Source organism: Theropithecus gelada, chromosome 19 (assembly GCF_003255815.1).
Source record: "Theropithecus gelada isolate Dixy chromosome 19, Tgel_1.0, whole genome shotgun sequence".
NCBI lineage: Eukaryota > Metazoa > Chordata > Mammalia > Primates > Cercopithecidae > Theropithecus > Theropithecus gelada.
This window is the reverse complement of record NC_037687.1, coordinates 31,320,410-31,342,924: the sequence shown is the minus strand read 5'-3', so window position 1 is coordinate 31,342,924 and position 22,515 is coordinate 31,320,410. Positions and strand designations below refer to the sequence as shown.

At 48.9% G+C, this 22,515-nt stretch overlaps 1 protein-coding gene across 3 annotated transcripts in view; it reads left to right on the top strand.

Annotated features, from left to right (window-relative positions):
* Nucleotides 1–2,152: 2,152 nt before the first annotated feature.
* The window catches only part of LILRB2 (leukocyte immunoglobulin like receptor B2), a 78,119-nt gene continuing 57,756 nt past the window's right edge, over nt 2,153–22,515 (top strand). Inside the window, exons 1-10 of one of the 3 annotated variants that reach the window (XM_025368244.1) lie at nt 2,153–2,308; nt 2,699–2,780; nt 2,943–2,978; nt 3,172–3,459; nt 3,607–3,909; nt 4,136–4,432; nt 4,682–4,984; nt 7,400–7,450; nt 9,285–9,335; nt 9,484–9,602. In XM_025368244.1, coding sequence (XP_025224029.1) covers nt 2,297–2,308; nt 2,699–2,780; nt 2,943–2,978; nt 3,172–3,459; nt 3,607–3,909; nt 4,136–4,432; nt 4,682–4,984; nt 7,400–7,450; nt 9,285–9,335; nt 9,484–9,602 — 1,542 coding nt within the window. In that variant the 5' untranslated portion in view covers nt 2,153–2,296. Of the gene's footprint in view, nt 2,309–2,698; nt 2,781–2,942; nt 2,979–3,171; nt 3,460–3,606; nt 3,910–4,135; nt 4,433–4,681; nt 4,985–7,399; nt 7,451–8,878; nt 8,904–9,284; nt 9,336–9,398; nt 9,426–9,483; nt 9,603–22,515 lie in introns of those variants that run through there. The other 2 variants (XM_025368243.1, XM_025368245.1) reach the window with 2 other exon arrangements.

Genomic DNA, 22,515 nt, shown 5'->3' with positions numbered 1-22,515 from the left:
AGGGGGGGGGGGGGGGGGGGGGGGGGGGGGGAGGGATGGCGAGGGGGAGGAGAGGGGAGGAGGGAGGGGAAGGGGGAGGGGGAGGAGGAGTAAGAAAGAAGAGAGGAGAAAGAAAGAAAAAGAAAGAAAATTGAATAGTTGTCTATTCCAATTGTTCATACCAGATCTGTGGATATGGTTAACAGGATAGGTCTGAGACTCACTGAATTTACACTGAGAAAGACGTGAGCTCAAACTATGTTGATCATATGATCTCCACAAACCCTTCTGACTGGAGGGTCACTGATATTTTGGGTCTCCCGGAATCAGTATCAGCTCAGAATCAGTGTCCAGTAGCACCCAAGATGTCTGGTAACTGTGTTTTTCTCTAGTGCACAGTTGCCCTGACAAAAGGTCATAGGTCTCCTTCAGGAAGGCTGGGAGGGAGATTAACCGTGTAAATGGCAGCGTAGCAGAGGCGATGTCAAGGAAGTGTGGCCTTCACCATAATTCAAGGGGTTCTGGGCCTATAAACTGGTTCCATTTCAGGAATTGATTAAGGGACTGCTGTGTATGCTTTTATGATTCAGGTTAAACTTTTGCTTACTTTACCCAGCCATTTTCTGATGACACAGATAAAAATTAAGTAGGTTTCTTATCTATTTCACTTATGGGAACACCATGACAAACTAGCAAGCACCACATGGTTGCATAAGTCACATGATTTCAATTGCTGCTTTGAGTCTGCTTTGCATTACTGAGGTCACACCAATCTCGCCTTTGTTAGTGGAGTTTCGCCACATGGCCCCTGCCACTCTGGGATCCAATGACTCTAGTTACATTTATGTTTCTCAATTCAGCAGCTCTCGCCTGAAGTTTGAATCTAAAAAGAAAAATCATCACAGAGCTCTTCCACAATTCTGGGTCTTCCCTCACACATTTATTTCTCACAAGATTGTTGAAAGATACATTTTCGGCTGGGCACGGTGGCTCATGCCTTTCAGAGGCCGAGGCTGGTGGATCATTTGAGGTCAGGAGTTCGAGACCAGCTTGGCCAACACGGTGAGATCCTGTCTCTACCAAAAATACAAAAATTAGCTGGGTGTGGTGGCGCACGCCTGTAATTCCAGCTACTCGGGAGACTGAGGCAGGAGAATCGCTTGAACCCAGGAGATGGAGGTTGCAGTGAGCTGAGATCACACCACTGCGCTTCAGCCTGGGCAACAGAGTGAGACTCTGTCTCAAAAAAAAAAAAAAGAAAAAGTAAAAAAGAAAGATACATCTTCTAGACTCTTCCAATTTAGATGAGGAGTTTTGAATGACAACTCCTCTCTAACATTTCAATCTTCCTAAACATTTGAATCCGTTTCTCTATAGTAAATAAACCAAGGCAGGTCTGGCATTTTGAGTCTAATCACTTTGTGCCACCTTTGGTGGAAACCTCCACCTTAATGACCTCGTGAGGGTCCTGGGCACCTGTGGCGACCCACCTCTGACCTCCGTTATTTAATGTGGATCCATCTACACTTGGGGACTTCCATGCCTCATAACATCTACACTTGGGGGCTTCCATGCCTCATGACACTGATGTTCTGCGTATTTCAGAAATGCTGCCTGTAGATTTCTCCATTAGGGATCTCAGATGTGAGATCTTGAGTGAACACATCAATCATCCAACGCTCTGATCCTATCATATCCCAAACACCTCATGTCCTTACCTGGTCTGGAAATGAAGCACCAAGGAACCTCTCCCATGTCCCAGGAACCACTGACCCCACAACCACGGTGATGAGTGGGATTTGCGACAACAAGCTGCAAAGGAAGAAACTGAGGCTCAGAGATGGTTCTTTACCGCCCGAGGTCACGTAGGCAGTGGATGATAACTGGTCATTGAATAAATGTCAGCTCCCTCCCCCACTCCCCAAATCAAAGCTCAAACATAAGTCATTGTTCCCAAAACGTTGAACAGAGATTGAGGTGCAGAGGGACAGCCAAGGACGAAAGGGGCACCGAGGAGGCCGGAAAGACTCAGAGGTTTGTTCCCAGGGAGGTCAGGGGTGGACGTTGTAGAAAACAAAAAGGGGGGAAGTTAACAAAAGGGGGGGATTACTATTGATTAGAAAGAAAATCTATAGTCCAAGGCCACAAAGAGGGTCACGACTTCCTCTCTTTATTCCCTGCATTTCTTCTCTGTGCTCACTGCCACACACAGCTCAGCCTGAGCTGCACAGCCAGGTGTCAGGTGCGTTTCTGCTGACCTGGGTCTGCCTGCAGCATGGACCTGCATCTTCCCTGAAGCATCTCCAGGGCTGGAGAGATGACTGCCATGGTAAGAACCCCGCGACGCTGAGCTGATGGACGGGCTGAAGGAGGGAGGGAGATCCCATGGGGAGGCTCTGAGAGGGAAGAGGAGCCCACGGTCGCCCTCGCCTGAAAGGGGCTGACTCAAGAAGGCACCAGTTCTTTCTCCTGCTACATCCCAGGTCTTAGCGAGATGAAGGCAAGCCAGACAGACGGTGGCTGGGGGTCAGGAAACACCCCATTTCTGTCTGAAATGTCTACAAAGGGGTTGGGCCTGCCCCTACCTCAGCCCTAAAGGAATGAGAGCCAGGCTCCTGGGGAGGGCAGTTCCACTTCCTGTGTGGCTGCAGATGACAAAACCCCATAAGAAGGACCCAGCCTCCGAGTGGCCACACCCTGTGTGTCTCTGTCCTGCCAGCACCGAGGGCTCATCCATCCGCAGAGCAGGGCAGTGGGAGGAGACACCATGACCCCCATCCTCACGGTCCTGATCTGTCTCGGTGAGATTTGAAGAGGGAGGGGAGATTCTAACCTAGGAGGGGCCTCACCTCACAGCCAAACTCTGGTGCATAAGGAGACCCCAGGGGCTCACAAAGATCCCAGGGAGGGGAGGACCTGCTCAGGCTTCAGGGGCAAATCTCTCACCGGGAACTCTCTTCCAGGGCTGAGTCTGGGCCCCAGGACCCGCGTGCAGGCAGGTGAGTCTGTCCCCAGCTGTCCCAGGTCCCTCCTCCTCACTGGGGACAAGGGGCCACCCCCGTGCAGCTGGGGACAGGGAATAGCAGATCTGGGCTGACTGATGGGGACATCTGGAGGGTCCTGGACTGGGAGCTGGAATCTGTTGGGTTGGGTAGGAAATGACTTAGAATCTGAACTCTGATTTCCTTCCAGGCACCCTCCCCAAACCCACCCTCTGGGCTGAGCCAGACTCTGTGATCACCCAGGGGAGTCCCGTGACCCTCAGGTGTCAGGGGAGCCTGGAGACCCAGGAGTACCGTCTATATAGAGAAGAAAAATCAGCATCCTGGATTACACGGATCCCACAGGAGCTTGTGAAGAAGGGCCAGTTCCCCATCCCATCCACCACCTGGGAGCACGCAGGGCGGTATCGCTGTATCTATGGTAGCCACACGGCAGGCTGGTCAGAGCGCAGTGACCCCCTGGAGCTGGTGGTGACAGGTGAGAGGACACTCAGGGGTCCCAGCCCCAGGCTCTGTCCTCAGGAAGGGGGTCGGCTCTCAGGGGCGTCTCCCTCTCACAGCCCAGCCCTGGGGATGATGTTGGGAGGTGGGAGCCCATTTAACACGGTGCCTCCTTCTCTCCCAGGAGCCTACAGCAAACCCACCCTCTCAGCCCTGCCCAGCCCTGTGGTAGCCTCAGGAGGGAACGTGACCCTCCAGTGTATCTCACGGGTGGCATCTGACGGCTTCATTCTGTGTAAGGAAGGAGAAGATGAACACCCACAATGCCTGAACTCTCAGCCCCATACCCGTGGGTCATCCCGGGCCGTGTTCTCCGTGGGCCCCGTGAGCCCGAGTCGCAGGTGGTCGTACCGGTGTTATAGTTATGACTCACGCTCTCCCTATGTGTGGTCTTTACCCAGTGATCTCCTGGAGCTCCTGGTCCCAGGTGAGAAATTCACAGCATTGCCTGGAGTTCCCTGAGTCTCCGGGCAGGTGGGGAGGAGCCGCGTCTCAGGGCAGCGCCAGGTGGGATGATGTTGGGAAGAGAGGGCTCAGGGCTCCTGGGGCCAGAGACACAGGAAGATCAGCAGTGGTGAGGCCCAGGGGGAGAGGGAGGGTTTGTGGGGAAGCCTGAGGGTCGGCTCCTGGAAACTGTGACTACCTTTTCCCAGGCTTTTCTAAGAAGCCGTCACTCTCAGTGCAGCCGCGTCCTGTCGTGGCCCCTGGGGAGAAGCTGATCCTCCAGTGTGGCTCTGATGCCGGCTACAACAGATTCGCTCTGTACAAGGAGTGGGGACGTGACTTCCTCCAGCGCCCTGGCCGGCAGCCCCAGGCTGGGCTCTCCCAGGCCAACTTCCCCCTGGGCCCTGTGAGCCGCTCCTACGGGGGCCAGTACAGATGCTCCGGTGCACACAACCTCTCCTCCGAGTGGTCGGCCCCCAGTGACCCCCTGGACATCCTGATCGCAGGTGAGGAGCCCAGCGGGTTCAGTCAGGGACCCACGCTCTGCACAGGCCCTGCTGGGGGAGCCAAGATGGTGATGGCTGGGATGAGGTGTGGGGGTCCCAAGGGAGAGAGAGACAGACAGAGACAGGCGATGGGCAGAGAGGGGGAGACTCAGATAAAACAGACAGAGAGACTAAGGGTTCCAGAGAGAGGCCTGGGAGGTATCAGCTGAGAACAAGGTGGGGCAGCTCCTCATCCATCCTTCTCTCCAGGACAGATTCGTGCCAGACCCTTCCTCTCAGTACAGCCGGGCTCCACGGTGGCCTCAGGAGAGAACGTGACCCTGCTGTGTCAGTCACAGGGATGGATGCATACTTTCCTTCTGACCAAGGAGGGAGCAGCTGATCCCCCTCTGCGTCTAAAATCAAAGCGCCAGTCTCATAAGTACCAGGCTGAATTTCCCATGAGTCCTGTGACCTCAGCCCACGCGGGGACCTACAGGTGCTACGGCTCACTCAGCTCCAACCCCTACCTGCTGACTCACCCCAGTGACCCCCTGGAGCTCGTGGTCTCAGGTGAGGGCCCTGACCCTGTCCCCTCTGAACTCAAAGGCTCAGCTCAGGCCCTGCCCCCGGCAGAGCTCTGGGACAATAATGAAAGAGGGGAGTGAAGGGGGGAGGGTCCACAGGGGAGGGTCCAGCCCATGAGAGGGTGGAAATAGACGGGACCTCCCACCCCTGGCTCCCACCCCTGAAGTCTCAGTAGGGTAAAGAGCAGGGAGGGCTGGGAGGAGACGGTGGTGAACCTCAGAGATGAGATTAGACTGAGGGTGGAAGACGGAGGCCCCACCCGCTCCCCTCCTGGTGTCTCCACCTCAGATTCAGAGCCTCTGGGGGTCCCAACCTCTAAGTCCTGACTCATGGGTGACAAAGAAACAGCCATTCCCAGCTCAAGAGAAGTTTCTAGACTCATCTCATTGCTACCTCCAATAAGCAGGGTCTGATTTCCAGAGCAGCAGAGGGCAGGGTGGACGGTAAGGGTGTGGTCCGCATGGCTTCCTGGGGCTCCAGGATGGGGCAGGTGCTCCCTCCGTGGTGGTCAGAGGGGAGGGAGGTGTCTGAGGTTCGGCATTGATGAGTGGAGCAGCGGGCACTTTCCCCCTCCAGGAGCAGGATTCCCAGGAGCCATCACCTCTCATGGGGAGCCAGGGCCAGGGGCGATCACAGGCAGGTGCTTGCTCTAGGAGTCAGGTGGGAGGAGCCTGGGGAGGTGGGGCTGGGTCTGTGATGGCTCAGCCTCTCCTTGGGAGGTGGAACTTCTGAAAAAGCTGGTTCTCCTCGCACCCTGGACTCCCCATCTGAATAACGGGGAGCTGCCTGGATGTGACCACCCCAAAGCCCCTTCATTTCTGACCTTCTGGGGCATCTGGGATGTGGCTCCTCCTAGACCTGCTCCCATCTCCAGCCTTCTCTGGCCTTGTCCTAATTCTCCCAATAACGGAGGCTTGTAAGGGTTAAAAAGCCAACGGAGATGGGGGCAGGTGCATGCAGTTTTACTCATCCCCCCTGGAATCTCAGCTTAGTAAGACAAAGCCACACTATTTTGAAACAACAAAGGTTTACAAAGCCCCACTGTTTTAGAATCTCCCCTCTCTCATGTAAAAGACAAAATCCCCCCAATTTTATACTGAAAGCCACTCCTGTCACAGCTCTGCATGATCCCAGGCCCCTACCCTGTCCTACAGGATGTGTGATGAGTAGAGGAAGGAGCACAGGCTGAGTCAGGAGGATTTGGGGTCCAGGCCTGACTTGGACACGGGGAAGATACTGAGCTGACGGAGGAGGAAGAGAGGCAGGCGAGATGGAGAGAGGACAGACAGATGCTCCCTTGGCCGTTCTCACTTCTTATTTCCAAGGGCCCCTGAGGATGGAGCCCCTCACCCACACCTGAGGGGTCCCTGGGCCATCTCGGGACAGAAGAGGAGGCTGCTCGGGCCTCAGTGGGATCTGACTGTGATGAGGCTGGAGTCTGCCCCAGATCTGCTCCTTTACTGAGAAGCATCCCAGCTGTGGATGCCCCTCACACGGCCCCTCCTGTGCTCACCTGGAGGCCTCTGTGCTCAGGGCACCCTGAGACTAAGGAGGGGCCGTGCACCTGCTCCCTGGATGAGTTAGGCAATTATTCACAGTGCATCTTGTGTGTAACTCATTTCTACTCTGCGTTTTCTATACGCACTTGCCCATTGTTACTCTCTTCTTTTCTAAACCTTTTAAAGCAATACTTGAATATGTAAATTTATAATTTTTATTTCAGTTATGTGAACCTATTATTTAAAAATAATTATACTTCTCTCATTGGGCTGTGATTTAATTTATATATTCAATGTAGACATCCATTTTTCATTAACCTCAAGTCTTCCTCCCCTACATATTAAAAATTGAGGTCTCCTTAATGAGCTTCAGAAGTGTTTGGATGTTTCAAAGCACAGTGGCCCGAGGGAAACTGACCGGGGGGCTCCGTGTGGCTCGTGAAACCCGCGGAAGGTCAGCGGGGGCTGCAGTGCAGCTCAGCCCTGGGCCTGGGTGGGTCCATGTCCAATCTTGTCCAATCACTGCATGATTCTAACATCTAAATAAACCTCTTTTATAGGAAAAGGAGGTGCTTTAAATTTGATAATTTAAATTTAAATTAGAAGAGGGCAATGTGGTAGTGAGTTACTATGAAATACAATGAATATACCCAAACCAGTAGCTTTCTCATGGGTACTTACCTCTTGTTTAAAAAATATGAAAGAATCAAATACTTCACTTATAAATTGTCAAAGGTGTTGAATAATTCTTTAAATTAAAATGGACATAATTTTTTAAATGTCTACCCAAGACCCCCACCTCTCCTTGACAGGGAAGTTATGTAAGTTGTATATAACCTTAGGCAGAATTTGTTATATAAGTTACATCTGAATGTCTCTTCTCCTCTGTTTTGATTCTCAGGAGCAGCTGAGACCTTCAGCCCACCACAAACCAAGTCCGACTCCAAGGCCGGCGAGTGAGGAGACGCTCGTGGTGAAGACGCTGGGCGCAGAGGGTCAGGTCCTGTCAAGGGGAGCTGGGTGTCCTGGGCGGACATTTGAAGAATTATATTCATTCCAACTTAAAGAATTATTCAACACCTTTAACAATTTATAAGTGAAGTACTTTATTCTTTCATATTTTAAAAATAAAAGGTAATTATCCATGAGAAAGCTGAGTTTGAGTATATTCATTGTGTTTCATGCTAACTCACTACCAAATAACCCCATTCTCACTGCTTTTCTAGGGATCTCCTCTAATTTCCTGATAAAATTTATACAAACCATGAGACAACGGAAATTTTACTTCTTTACTTCTATATTGCTTGCCAATATTTCTCACTTCAAATACCAATATGTATGTAATACATCTTAAATAAATATCTAAAGCTTTATATCTATACATATTTTATGTGTGGTTATATAAGTTACATTTGAGTATGTGTGTAGGCATATCCAAGTTCATCTGATATATATTCATCCATATTCTTAATATATTTGATGGCCGGGCACAGTGACTCACACCTGTAATCCCAGCACTTTGGGAGGCCAAGGCGGGCAGATGACCTGAGGTCAGGAGTTTGATACCAGCCTGGTAAAAGCTTGTCTCTACTAAAAATACAAAACAAAAAAAATAGCTGGGCATGGTGGCACACCCCTGTAGTGCCAGCTACTCAGGAAGCTGAACCATGAGAATCACCTCATGAACCCAGGCGGCAGAGGTTGCAATGAGCAAAGAGAGCGCCACTGCACTCCAGCCTGTGCGACTGAGTGAGATTCCATCTCAATAAAAATAAAAATAGGCCTGGTGCGGTGGCTCACACCTATAATCCCAGCACTTTGGGAGGCTGAGGCAGAAGGATCATGAGGTCAAGAGTTCGAGGCCAGCCTGGCCAACATGGTGAAACCCCATCTCTACTAAAGATACAAAAAATTAGCTGGGGGTGGTGGCACGCACCTGTCATCCCAGCTACTTGGGACGCTGGGGGCAGGAGAATTGCTTGAACCTGGGAGGCGGAGGTTGCAGTGAGCTGAGATCATGCCACTGCACTCCAGCCTGGGAAACAGAGCGAGACTCCATCTCAATAAATAAGTAAATACATAAATAAAAAGGTATTTTGTGTGGTGGGCGTTTACATGTTTGTTACTGGTCTAGATTCACCTAGATTCGCACTTTGTAAAAGCAGAAATACTAATTTATGAACCTCTAATAGCACCACTATTTAGCAGACAGATGTTTGTGAGTGGGGATGGAGAGGAAGGTATCACATCATTCTAGGTTTTCCTGACTATCTGAAGAATTAGTTAGATTAATTGGACATTGAAAACCCAGGTGAAGTGGCTAAGGGCATGAAGGGAAGGCAGCCCCAGACTTTCACCCCTTTCTGCTTCTGACATTGAGGCGCCCCTGAGGACCAACCCCTCATGCACGGAGCCTGGGTCCTCAGCTGGTGGATCCGTGAAACTCTCATCTCCGGGGGAATTGGCTCATGTGCTCCTGTGTCCCAGGCTGCACTGACAGCACACAGGGCTCAGTGATTTCTGTACTGGGGACACTTTCCTTGCAGATCCTGAGCCCTTGAGGTACAGGAAAACTCTCTCCCAAATGACTCAAGAGCAACGTTTGGATTTGTAGAACACAGGAAAGCTGAAATAGTTCCATGAGGAGACTGGAGGGAACCCTACTACAGAGGAAGGGTTTACTGAGGAACTCACTAGAACTCATATCAGAAGACAGGGGAAGATAAGAATGCAGAGCCTAGGAGAGAGGCTGGCTCAGGGTACTTCTCCTTTGTTTTGATTCTCAGGAGCAGCTGAGACCCTCAGCCCATCACAAAACAATTCAGACCCCAAGACTGGTGAGTGAGGAGATGCTTTCAGTTATGGGGCTGGCACAGAGGGTCAGGTCCTGTGAAGGGGAGGTGGGTGCCCTGGGTGGACATCCAGAGGTACTGGGCGTTGCTGATCTGCCCTGACCTCTGCGGCCTCTTTGTCCACCATCCCCCACCTCATTCCCCCAGGATTACACACTGGAGAATCTCATCTGCATGCGCATGGCTGGCTTGATCCTGGTGGTCCTCGGGATTCTGTTATTTGAGGCTCAGCACAGCCAGAGAAGCCCGTAAAATGCAGCCGGGAGGTGAACAGCAGAGAGGACAATGCACCCCTCAGAGTGTGAGCCTTGGGAATAGATCTGGTGATCCCAGGAGGTTCCGGGAGACAATTTAGGGCCAGTACTATCTGGACTGTCTGCCGGTCATTTCCAGAAGGAGGAATCAGTGTTGGATTGCAGAGACATTTTCCGGCGTCTAACATGTGATACCTTTCCTCTCTATTAATGTTGACTTCCCTTGGTTGGATCCCCTTCTTTTCCCACCCCTAGACATGAGGCTACATCCCACACAGCAGCGTTGGGTCCACAGCTCTGCACACCTGCGTGCTCCGGTCCATGGCGCGTAACACAGTCTTCTTTATTCCTCATTGCCACACTCCCTGGTGTGCTTTACTGAGCCTCCATCTCTTCAGTTCAGAGTTCCAAACACGCTTCAGTAACTAAATCAATGGGGGAGTATCGGATTTCCACCAGGAAAAGATAAATCCACCCTGATGCCCTGACACCCTCTCTGAACCCTGTGAGCCCTTCCCTCCTTCTCAGATGCTACCTGTGCAGCTTCTCCTCAGATCATTGTGTCACCATCACTGCCATCCTGTTCCACACATTGTCATCACCCTACACCCAGTCAGCAGCCACTCCCCATTCCTTCCTCCCTCCAGCACCTGCTAACCACGAGTGTGCTTTCTGTCTCTATGGCTTTGCCTATTCTTGCTGAAAACATTTCAATCTGCCTATGATCTGTGAGCTCCTCACTTCAAGATTTCCTGCCTTTCCAGGCAGAACCAAAGTACCCCATGTCAAAAGCAATGATAGGCATTTGCAGTGCGTTGGTGATCCACGAAAGGAAAATCACAGAAGTGGGATAGAAATCTAGCTGCAGGCAAGACCTCAGGTCAATGAATCTTGTCAAGCAGTTGAACTGTTTCTTTCTACTCACCTGACAGTCAGACAGAAGTATGCAAAATGACTGGGGCTGATTCTTTTCTGAATTGTCCCAAAACAGCAAGAGGATTTGGGTCCTAGCACTAAAGAGTTCAACATGTCTAGGTCAAAGACCGCTGTTGTGTTGGAAGGATGTAAAACCCTGCTGCACAGGATAGAATGTTTGGAGGGAGGATCCTGAGAAACATGAGGGACCGAATATTCCCCATCTACCCTCTAGAATAAAGAAATCTTATCATTCGCCACCTACCCTCTAGAGTAAAGAAATCTTATCATTCACCATCAACCCTCTAGAGTAAAGAAACCTTGTCATTCACCATCTACCTTCTAGAGTAAAGACATCTTATCATTTGCCACCTGCCCTCTAGAATAAACAAATCTTACCATTTGCCACCTACCCTCTAGAAGAAAACTTATCATTCGCTATCTACCCTCTAGAATAAACAAAAGTTATCATTCACTATCTACCCTCTAGAATAAAGAAATCTTATCATTCACCATCTACCCTCTAGAATAAAGAAATCTCATCATTCACCATCTACCCTCTAGAATAAAGAAATCTTATCATTCACCATCTATCCTCTAGAATAAAGAAATCTTATCATTTGCCATCTACCCTCTAGAATAAAGAAATCTCATCATTCACCATCTAGCCTCTAGAGTAAATAAATGTTATCATTTGCCATCTACCTTCTAGAGTAAAGAAATCTTATCATTTGCCATCTACCCTCTAGAATAAAGAAATCTTATCATTCGCCATCTACCCTCTAGAACAAAGAAATCTCATCATTCACCATCTACCCTCTAGAATAAAGAAATCTCATCATTCACCATCTACCCTCTAGAATAAAGAAATCTTATTAAGGACATTTTCAACGTTATGTTCATATCCATAACAATATGAAGGGTTACAATATTAGGTTTTATCTATACAGCATCTTCCAAGTTCTAGTTTGGTTGTGCCAGGCCAAACATTTGAGCCAGATTTCAGCAAGATCAAGCAGGAGACCCTAGCGTCTGTCGCTGATGACTTTCCCGCCATACCAGGCCGCCAGTCTTTTCCATGGACCCCCGCGTGTGCCTCCTGACTCTCGGGTACGAATCCTGTGAACACACTGACCTCCGCCTTCTACATGACTGATCAGCACTATGAAATCTGCACAAATATGAATAAGAAATATACTGTCCCCACATTCCTTAAAATAAAACTGGGTCCTCACCCAAGGGCTTTTGCTGGATTATACTAGTAAAAGGCAGGTCTTACAACACACATTCCACAGACTCACATCTCAGAGAAGATTCCTTCCACAGGCTCAGGGCCCTGAACACACTGCTCTACTCTCAGGGCTCGGAGATACTCTGTATGTGGGTCTTCACCCCATCCAGGAGCCCTAATTCCTTCTTCCTCAGTTTTTCATACAGTAATTTTTCCCAGGACTGCCGTCTACTTTCCTCTGCCAGAAATTCCTCGCTGGTTCCACGGCAATCTCCTCAGGGCTTCCATTTCATAAAATGGAAACGGAATTCTTCATATACCTCAAAAAGGAAAATAATCATCCAAACACTATAAAATACAAACATCCATCTAGCAAAATATTTCTTAGTACATCGTGAATTCAAATATATATCATACAAAATGACTGAGGATTTTATTAATTTTGAGCAATAGTGAGGTTTTCTCATAGTATCTTTTGATTGTTGACTGCAAATCGAATAACAATTGTGTCTGGGAATATAATGTGTAAGAGAGCCATGTAGAAAGAGTTTTTTTCCTTTTTTGTCTACTAAATACTTAATATTTTATGTGCAATGCCTGCCTTAAATATGGGCATTTCCTCCTTTGAGATATGTGTTCATAAATGTACACCCATATATACACTCACATACACATATATACTGTACAGTAGCATCTACACCTACGGTGTATACACACATAGTGTGTTTTTATGTGATATGTGAGTAATACACACATAACACTTAGACTAAGTGTATGTATCCTATATACCCAAATATATGTGGATTCTTTGTTCTATACAAACTTTATAATATTTCTCTATACATCTACACACATATATAATGTGTGTATATATAGTATTTGTACTATATATAGTATATGAACATGATATGTAAATATATACACATATTAACATACACATATACACATATGTATACACACATATCAGAATCAGAATTTGTCTATACAAGTCCCATAACATGTGTAACTAGAATGTTTTACCATATGTATGTAATTGAGATTGAACATTAATGTGTACACTTTACTCATTAATTTTTTCTCTTAACCTATCAGATCTTGATAAACATTTGTTTGAATCACCAAATAAATATAACTTTATGTTATATAATTTCAAGAACCTATGGTTAGATGCATGAAGGTTTACATACCTTTGGCCAGGTGCGGGGGCTCACGCCTGTAATCCCAGCACTTTGGGAGGCCGAGGAGGGCAGATCACGAGGTCAGGAGTTCGAGACCATCCTGGCTAACATGGTGAAATCCCGTCTCTACAAAAAAATACAAAAAATCAGCCGGGCGTGGTGACAGGAGCCTGTAGTCCCAGCTACTCGGGAGGCTGAGGCGGGAGAATGGCATGAACGCGGGAGGCAGAGCTTGCAGTGAGCCAAGATCTTGCAGCTGCATTCCAGCCTGGGCAACAGAGCGAGACTCCATCTCAAAAAAAAAAAAAAAAAAAGTTTACATATCTTTTGTCATCTTTAATACCTTCTTTAAAAAAATAAATGAAGATGAGTCTCACTATGTTGTCCTGGCCGGTCTTGAACTCCTGGGCTCAAGTGATCCTCCCACCTCAGCCTGCAAAAACCCTTCATGCCCAGCTCTTACAACTTCATTAAAACACAAAATTTTAGTTTTTATTTCTAAAAGTTTTTGTATCATGTTATATTTTATTGGATATTAATATTTCCAATAGATATTTTAATAGCATACCTTTCTTCACTTACTGATTCTAAATTATCATTTTATTTTAGATGGTACTATTGTGTTTCATGCCTAGGTGTCACTGGGGGTACTGAGCTATTTAACTCATCCTTCAGTGGGTGAATTACTCTTTTACGTACAGGGTAAAAAAGGAATAATTTGGAATAACTTCCCCTATTTAGTTAAGTATTCATTCAATTACATATTTTCGAATGAAGATTCATTTATCCTCGCCTTTAGAGAAGACAGGTTCTAATTTCCCCGTAGCTGAACTCTGAGTACTGATATGTGTACATGCACACGTACTCATATGTGTGTGCCCCCGTGTGGTTGCATTCGTGTGTGCATGTATGTGTGTGTGTGTGATTTTCAAATATTAGACTGTTTCCCACTTTCATCACTGCAGCATCTCATATTCTACGTTTTGGAGTCATTGATCTTTTTTTTTTTTTTTTTTGAGACGGAGTCTCGCTCTGTCACCCAGGCTGGAGTGCAGTGGCGCGATCTCGGCTCACTGCAAGTTCCGCCTCCCGGATTCCCGCCATTCTCCTGCCTCAGCCTCCCAAGTAGCTGGGACTACAGGCGCCACCACCACGCCCGGCTAATTTTTTCTATTTTTAGTAGAGACGGGGTTTCACCGTGTTAGCCAGGATGGTCTCCATCTCCTAACCTTGTGATCCACCCGCCTTGGCCTCCCAAAGTGCTGGGATTACAGGCATGAGCCACCGAGCCCGGCCTGTATTTTTTAATTTACTCCTATTTTTCAGTTTCTCATGATAGGTCAAGATTTGCATTTTGGCCAGGCACGGTGGCTCACGCCTGTAATCCCAGCACTTTGGGAGGCTGAAGCAGGTGGATCACCTGAGGTCAGGAGTTCAAGACCAGCCTGGCCAACATGGCAAAACCCCGTCTCTACTACAAATACAAAAATTAGCCGGGTGTGGTGGTGCGTGCTTGTAGTGCCAGCTACTCGTGAGGCTGAGGCAGGAGAATCGCTTGAACCCGGGAGGCGCAGGTTGCGATCAGCCGAGATTGCGCCACTGCACTCCAGCCTGGGGGACAGAGTGAGACTCCGTCTCAGAAATGATTTGCATTTCATGCTTAAATGCATGCACCCTGGTGACTTAATTGCTTCCTCCCTAATGACCCCTAATGGCACCAGACACAAATGCTCTGTCAGTTTTTTTTTTTTTTTTTTTTTTTTTTTTTTTTTTTGAGGCGGAGTCTCGCTCTGCCGCCCAGGCTGGAGTGCAGTGGCCGGATCTCAGCTCACTGCAAGCTCCGCCTCCCGGGTTCACGCCATTCTCCGGCCTCAGCCTCCCGAGTAGCTGGGACTACAGGCGCCCGCCACCTCGCCCGGCTAGTTTTTTGTATTTCTTAGTAGAGACGGGGTTTCACCATGTTAGCCAGGATGGTCTCGATCTCCTGACCTCGTGATCCACCCGTCTCGGCCTCCCAAAGTGCTGGGATTACAGGCTTGAGCCACCGCGCCCGGCCTGCTCTGTCAGTTTTAATTTTCTCTTTAATGTAGGTGCTTCTCCTTCTGACCAGCTTTCATTTCCCATTTTCTGCACATGACTGTGATAACCGGGGTGTTGATGAAATATTGTGAGAAGCATCTCTCAAGGACAGGAACAAACGGGTACTCCTGAGTGCAAACCTCAATCACAGGCCTTGATGGTGGGCGCCAGCATCCCCTCACGCCCCCACCTCTCCTGTCTTCACCTGCTCTGGAAATTACCCATGGCTGAGCCCCGTGCAGCTCCCAGGCACCAATGACCCAGCTCCCCTGTGAGGAATGGAGTTCATGACAGGCTCCAAATGAGGAAACTGAGGCTCAGAGATGGGAAGTTACTGCCCAAGGTCACACAGGCAAGGGGTAACACATGAATATTTAAATAAAGACGAGATTTCCCCTCAAATCAGAGTGCTAACCCTATGTATTGTCCCAAAACCTTGAACGCAGGAGCGCAGGATGGGAACAGGAGTGTTTGAAAGAAAGGGGGAGCACCAAGAAGGCAGAGTCAGGTCAATGTTGTTTCCAGGGAGACGGGGGGGTGGGTGACCGTTGCGATGAGTAAATGAGAAGTTCGTGAAGGGAACTTTTTTGCATAAAGAAAACTCACACTCCAGTTCTGGGAAAAGGGTCACGATTCTTTCCCTTGTGTCCCTGTATTTCCGCTTTCTGCTCATTGCCACAGTGAAACTCAACTGGAACTGCACAGCCAGACGTGAGAGGAGTCTCTGCTGATCTGAGTCTGCCCTGCAGCCTGAATTTGCATCTTCCCTGAAGCTTCCCCAGCACTGGTGAGAAGACTGGCCGTGGTAGGTTCCCCACAAGGGTGTGTTTACGGGTGAGCCGAAGGAGAGAGCGGGACCCCACGGAGAGGCTCTGAGAGGAAGGAAGAACCGTCTGTTGCCTTCACCTCGAAGGGACCAACTCAGGAAGGCACCACGTCCATTTGCAACTACATCCTGGCCCTCATTGAGATGAAGACAGGTCAGGCAGACAGCGAAAGGAGATCAGGAGAGATGCCTTGTGTGTCTGAAATATCAGCAGAAAGCCCGGTGCCTGTCTCAAAGGATGGTTCAAGATACGTGACTCACGACATAAACTAAGAACGAAAACCATATGATCATCTCAATAGAGGCAGATAAAGCCTTCAAGAAAGTCCAAGCCCTGGGAAAACAAGAGCCGGGCTCGTGGCGGGGTCCGGGACAGTTCACCACCCGTGGAGATGCTGGTGGGAAAATCCAGTAAGTGGGAGAACATTGCTTCTATGTGCCCAGGCCCTGTGTGTCTCTGTCCTGTGGGCACCGTGGTCTTATCCACCCGCACGGCCGGGGCCAGTAGGAGGAGACGCCATGACTCTCATGCCCATGGCCATGGTTCACTTCACTGAGATTTGACGAGGGGAATGGGAGGTTCTAGCATGAGAGGGACCTTGCCCCACAGGTAGGCCAGTAGGAGACCCCAGGGAATTACGGAGGATCCCATTCCCATTTTCCTGGGAAAAAGTTTTCATTTCTCCCTATTCAATTTGATATTGACTGTGGGTTTGTCATGCCGGGGCTCTTATTATTTTGAGGTATGTTTCTTTCATGCCTTGTCTGTTGAGGGATTTTATCGTGAAGGGATGTTGGACTTTCTTGAATGCTTTATCTGCATCTATGGAGATGATCATATGCTTTCTGTTCTTAGTTTATGTCATGAGTCATCTTTATTGACTTTGCATATATTGAGCCATCCTTTCACCCCTGGAATCAAGCCAACTTGAGCATGATGAATTACGTTTTTGATACACTGTTAGATTCTGTTTGCTAGTATTTTCTTGAGGATTTTTGCATCTGTGTTCCTCAGGTTTCTTGGCCTGTAGTTTTATTTTTCTGTTGGATCCTTGTGTGATTTTGCTATCCGGATGATACTGATTTTGTAGAATGAACTAGCAAAGAATTCCACAAGCTTGATTTTTTGAAATACTTTCAGTATGATTGGCACCAGCTCTTCTTCGTACATATGGCAAAGTTCAGCCGTGAATCCATCTGTTCCCGGGCCTTTTTGCTGGAAGACTTTTTAGTACTGATCCTTTTTCATTGGTCGTTATTGGTCTGTTTAGGGTTTCTATTTTTTGCCTGTGCGATCTTGGGAAGCTATATGTGTCTAGGAATTCATCCATTTCTCTAGGTTTCCTAGTTTATGTGCATAAAGCTGTTCATAGTAGTCTCTGATGATCTTTTGTATTTCTGTGGTGTTAGTTGTACTGTCAACTTGATCATTTCTGATTGTACTTATTTAAATCTCCTTTTTGTGATTAGTGTAGTCAGCCATCTCTCAATTTTATTTATGCTTTTAAAAAACCAACATTCTTTCACTGATTCTTTGTAATGTTTTTGTCTCCATCGCATTCTTTACCTGTCCTTTCTGAGTTTCCGTTGTTTTCAGCATCCATTGCTAGAGAGCTAGTGCGATCCTTTGGTGGTGCCACAATATTCAGATTTTTCACGGCGTCAGAATCCTTGCACGGATTCCTTCTCGTCTGGAGAGGCTGCCACTTACTCTCTTTGAATTTATTTTCATTTGGATGGGATTTCTTTTGGGCATTTTCCCTCCGCCCCGCAGGGAATGTGACTGCAGAGCATGTTGGGAAGGGTCTTTTGGCTTTTACCCATAGCCTTGGGCGCTTCTGCAGCACGGTTTGTGTTGGGCTGTTCAGTTCAAATCACAGGCCGGGAGCCGGTGCTTAAGGGTAAGAGCCACCCTCAGCACAAGCAGGTGCATATGGACCTGGCGTGTTTCCTGTGAGGTGCTGTCTGTCGTTTCAGGGGAAGGACTGGACCGTGGAGTGTCTGGAGCCCTGAGCTTCCTGTTCCATCGGGGTGAGGGAACACAGTGGGGCAGAGCTGGAACCCCTGGCTTGCCCACGAATATCCTAATGATGAGTGCAGGCATCAGTCCTGATGGACGTGGCTGGGGCAGCACCTGGTGAAATGCTCTGAGGTCTCTGCTGGGGATGAAAGAGCTACATCCGCTTCCAGTTTCGTAGGGGACATTGTCTGTTTCCCTGTCACACCCCTGCTCCAGGGCTCCTGAGTCTCAGTTCAGACTCACACTGTTGTCTCTCCCCAGGCCACGGTGTGGCTGGGAGCCGTGGGAAACACCCACCTTGCCATTCTCTGCAGGCATGGTTCCAAGGCAGAGCCTCCTCCCTCAGCCCAGTGCAGACCCTGAGTGGCCGTCCGTTGTCCGACGTGGCAGCTGCTTCATATAGGTGGGATGTGGGGGGTTCTGCGTCTCTGGATGGGAGAGTGGACGTCAGTTGTGGTGGTGTTACCAGCTGGGTGGGCCCGACCTCAGGCCCTGGGGTGACTGGTCAGGTGCCAGCAGAGTAGGAAAGGGCAGGCAGTTCCTGGATCGCAGGCCCCTAGGCGGCCGGCTGGGCAGTGTGTGCAAGTCCTGTAGGGGCTTGACTGGGTTTCGGCTCTTCCAGGGTTCAGGTGCCGGCTGTGATGGGGAGGGCTGGGCTGGTCCCCAGGTCACAGGCAGAATTCTCAGGCAGGACAGGCAGAAGGCTCAGGTGGTAGAGCCCGTGGGCAGATCACAGGCCTGTGGGGACTGGGCTCTCAGAAGGGCTGAGGGCTGCAGCTAAAATGGCCAGGTGGGGGCAGGGCGGCCGTGCTGTGGGCCTGTCACTAGGGAGGGCAGGGCCCCTCCGCTGGGGCACTGGAGACTGGCAGCTGTGGGGCACAGGGTCTGCTCACATTTCCCTCCTGAAGAAGTGGCACTCGGTTTTGCTGTTGGGGACACGCAAAAGTGTCAGGCCTCCCCACACCTTCCCTGAGCCTGGGACAGCCTAGGGGCAGAGGCAGAGGTGGCAGTGACTGCAAAAGGCTTGTCAGGGGCCTCTGAGCATTGGGCTTTCAGAGGGCACCAAGCCAGGGCCACGGTGTTCAGGTGGGGGCAGGACGGGTGCACTGGGGCCCTGCAGCTGGCAAGCCCCATTAGCAGGAAGGAAGCCCCATTAGCAGGAAGGAAGCCCCATTTAGCAGGAAGGAAGCCCCATTTAGCAGGAAGGAAGCCCCATTTAACAGGAAGGAAGCCCCATTAGCAGGAAGGAAGCCCCATTAGCAGGAAGGAAGCCCCATTAGCAGGACACAACAGAGGTGGGGAGCTGTGTGGTGCTCAGCTTCGCTGTTCCTGTGCCCCAGCTGTCATATTGATTCTGGGGCCCACAGAGGTGCCTGGCCTCCTCCCTCCCTGCTAAGGCAGTGGCAGCTGGACCCAGGTTGCTCAGGGATCAGAAGCCTGTGGGACTCCACGTGGGCTCCAGAGGCGCCTCTGCACCATCTCCAGGAACTCCCTGTGTGCCTCTGCAGGCCAAGGGGGGTCAGGGGCTCTCCTGTGACCAGAATTGTAAAGGGCCAAGGCAGGGGTGTGGATCCCAGGGGCCTCACACCCACTCACCCTTTCCCTTTGTTAAGGAGCCTCTCACTCACCCTTTACCCTTGTTAGGGGGCCTCTCACTCACTTACCCCTTCCCCTTGCTAGAGAATCTCTCACTCGCTCACCCCTTCCCTGTGTTAGGGAATCTCTCACTCTCTCACCCCTTCCCTGTGTTAGGGAATCTCTCATCACTCACCCCTTCCCCGTGTTAGCAGCCTCTCCTGGCTCCCACCTTTTCTCTTCTCTTCTCTCCGTGTCCTCATGGTTCTCAGGTGAACCCCAGCGTCCTCTTGGAAGATCCACTTGACCTGTTGGTATTTACTCGCCATTTTGGGTCCTCTTGGTGAGTAGGCAGACTCCAGCCCTTTCCATTCAGCCAACTGGAACTTCAACCCCCAGTCATTTTCTTGTCACTTTTTACTCTTGGGAAATCCAGTCCCAATGTGCTTGTCTTTCATTTGAGAATAATTTTCATTTTCTCCAGTAATTTTAAAATTACTTTGTATCTATTCTAGGTATTGTTTGCTCTATCATAGTTAAGACATTAATGTCATTTATGAGTTTATGCACATTAAACTCATGTTCTTTCTTGATTTCTGTAAAAATGTCAACTTATTTCTTTGCAAGTATTTACTAACACACTCCTTATTTCCCTCATTCTGAAAGTGTGATCTATAGAGAGATATCTGTTTCCTCTTCTCATTCCATTTCTTGTGTGCATTAATTATTGTTTCTATTTTTTTCATTTCTAGTTTTTCTCTGATGACTAATGAAAAATTTCAATAAATATTCTATACCAATACAATGTTTATTGTTTCAGCTGTGTCTCATTCTTGATGAAATTATTTCTAATTGTGTTAATATAATTTACTATTTTTCACATCACAATAGCTTCCTAATTCATTTCTATAATTGCCTGTTCTTTTCTCTAATGGATTGTTTGATTTTTATTCCTCTGGGGTGGGTTTTTCTCCCAACACACATGATCTTCCATACAGGGTTTCTCCCAGGGCTGACTCAGGAATGAAAACTGATGAGGGCATTCCTGTAGCCGCTCCTGCCCTGCAGTGTCCACGCTCCCAAGTTTTGAATCAGTTCCGTGTTATGCCCAGCATGGCGAGGTCCATGTGACCTTCACACTCAAGTGCCAGATACGCCCGGTCCAACAATGATAAAGCAAGTCTGTGTCGTGTGCACCCGGGAAGGTGGCTCAGTGTTGAGTGTGGCCAGGGTCACTGAGTTATCCCAGGGTCTCTCCGCAAACACAAAAGACGGAGAGCCACAGTCTCTAAGGTCCCACAGTTTCCTCCACTTTTTTCCTTGTTCTGAGAGAGAGAGAAAGTGCCATGACTGCTCTGTGGGTTGGATAGATGCCTGTTTCCACCTGCAGGCTGGAACCCAAGCTGAGGTCTTGAGCATCCCCAAGTACTGATAAAGCACTTTAGGTTGTTTCTAGAAAACACTGAAAAATTAACCCTTTTGCTAAAAATATAGAAACAAGCCCTCCCCTCAACCAAATTCCTGAAACTCTCAGGTTAAACTTTGTAACCCAGTGCCTTCACTGCAGACATCCAATAGGAAAGTCACAGGTGCAAGGATGGATGACTTTGGTCAAACTCAGACCCTATAGGGCCAGAAAGGCCTGAAGGAGAGGGGGCTCATGCTTCCAGGTCTCAGATAAGAACTGATTCTAAGGACTTAAATTAAAAAAAACCCACAAGAAACACTTCCATGTCCTTCACCCCTCTCCTGCTTTGACAAGGTTTATCACTAGCTATTCTTTCGGACGTCAGGAATTCAGATAAGATGCTCTTGAGAGAACACTTGGCCAGCAATAGCATCTCCTCCAATGGACTGACAGCAACTCTGGCTTTGAACCTCTGGAACCAGAGAATTCTGTTTCTAGGAAGCTCTGTCAGCCTCTCCCTTGTTGCTGATAAGAACTTCCTCTACCTCTCTATGTACAGAGAGCTCTCTCTACAGTGCTTTTCCTCTACTCTCACATCACAGGAATCATCAACACAGAAGACTTCTAGGACCAGATGTGTGGGATTTTTTTTCCCCAGACCCAGTAGCAAACAGCAGCTGGGTGTCCTCTAAGTCAACTCTGACGTTGTCTACCCAGACACAGTCCTACATCCCACAGATTAAAGGCTAAGTCCCCAAGACTGTCCCCCACATCTTTCCCAAGTGTACACCTCCAGAACTTCTGATCGACTGGCTTCAAGTTGGGGATCCCATGACCCCCTCTTTGGGTTTGATTAATTTCCTGTAGCAGCTCACAGAACTCAGAGAAACACTGACATTTCCTGGTTGAATACAAAGCACACTGCAGAGGACACAGATGAAGAGACACATAGCAGGAGGCATGGGGGAAGCGGCACGGGGCTTCCATGCCCTCCCTGGTTGCCACCCTTCAGGAGCTTCCACATGCTCAGCCAACCAGAAACTCATGAAACCCAGTCCTCTTGGGCTTTTATGGAAGCTTCATGATGTCAGCATTTCCTCCCACAAGGAACAGGGTGAGACCATCTTCTAGATGGGTCTTAGGAGCCACCATCAGAAACGCAGGGAACATTCAAGTCTTGCCTTGGGCAGGTGAAGGAAGGGCAGAAGGAGGTCAGAGGCCTCCCCTAAGCCCAACACAGCCAACATTCTAATGAAAGACTGTAACAAGCGTTATGGGAGTTATGAACCAGGAACCGCGGGTGAAAACCAGCATATATCCCAACATCACACTTCCCTCCCTGGATGCACTGTGGCTTGCCATGCCATGCACTCCAGATTATAATCCCTGCTTCTCATTCCCAAATACACTCAAAATCCAGGCAACCCTGGAGCAAGGCAACCTTGAATTCCTGGGGTCTCTTATGTGCACACTTTTTTCAAACCAACGGGGATCAAAACTATTGCATTTGTGAGAGGCAAGACTAGTGTATATGAACAGCGGGCTTTTCCTATATGCAGGTCCAGCAGAGACAATGTCAGGGCTGGAGTACCAGGAAGTTTTGTTACGTGTAGCGGGTACTGAAACGAGTTGCCTGTGTATCCCAAGAAACAACTGTACTGAGAGATCGTATTCTCTAG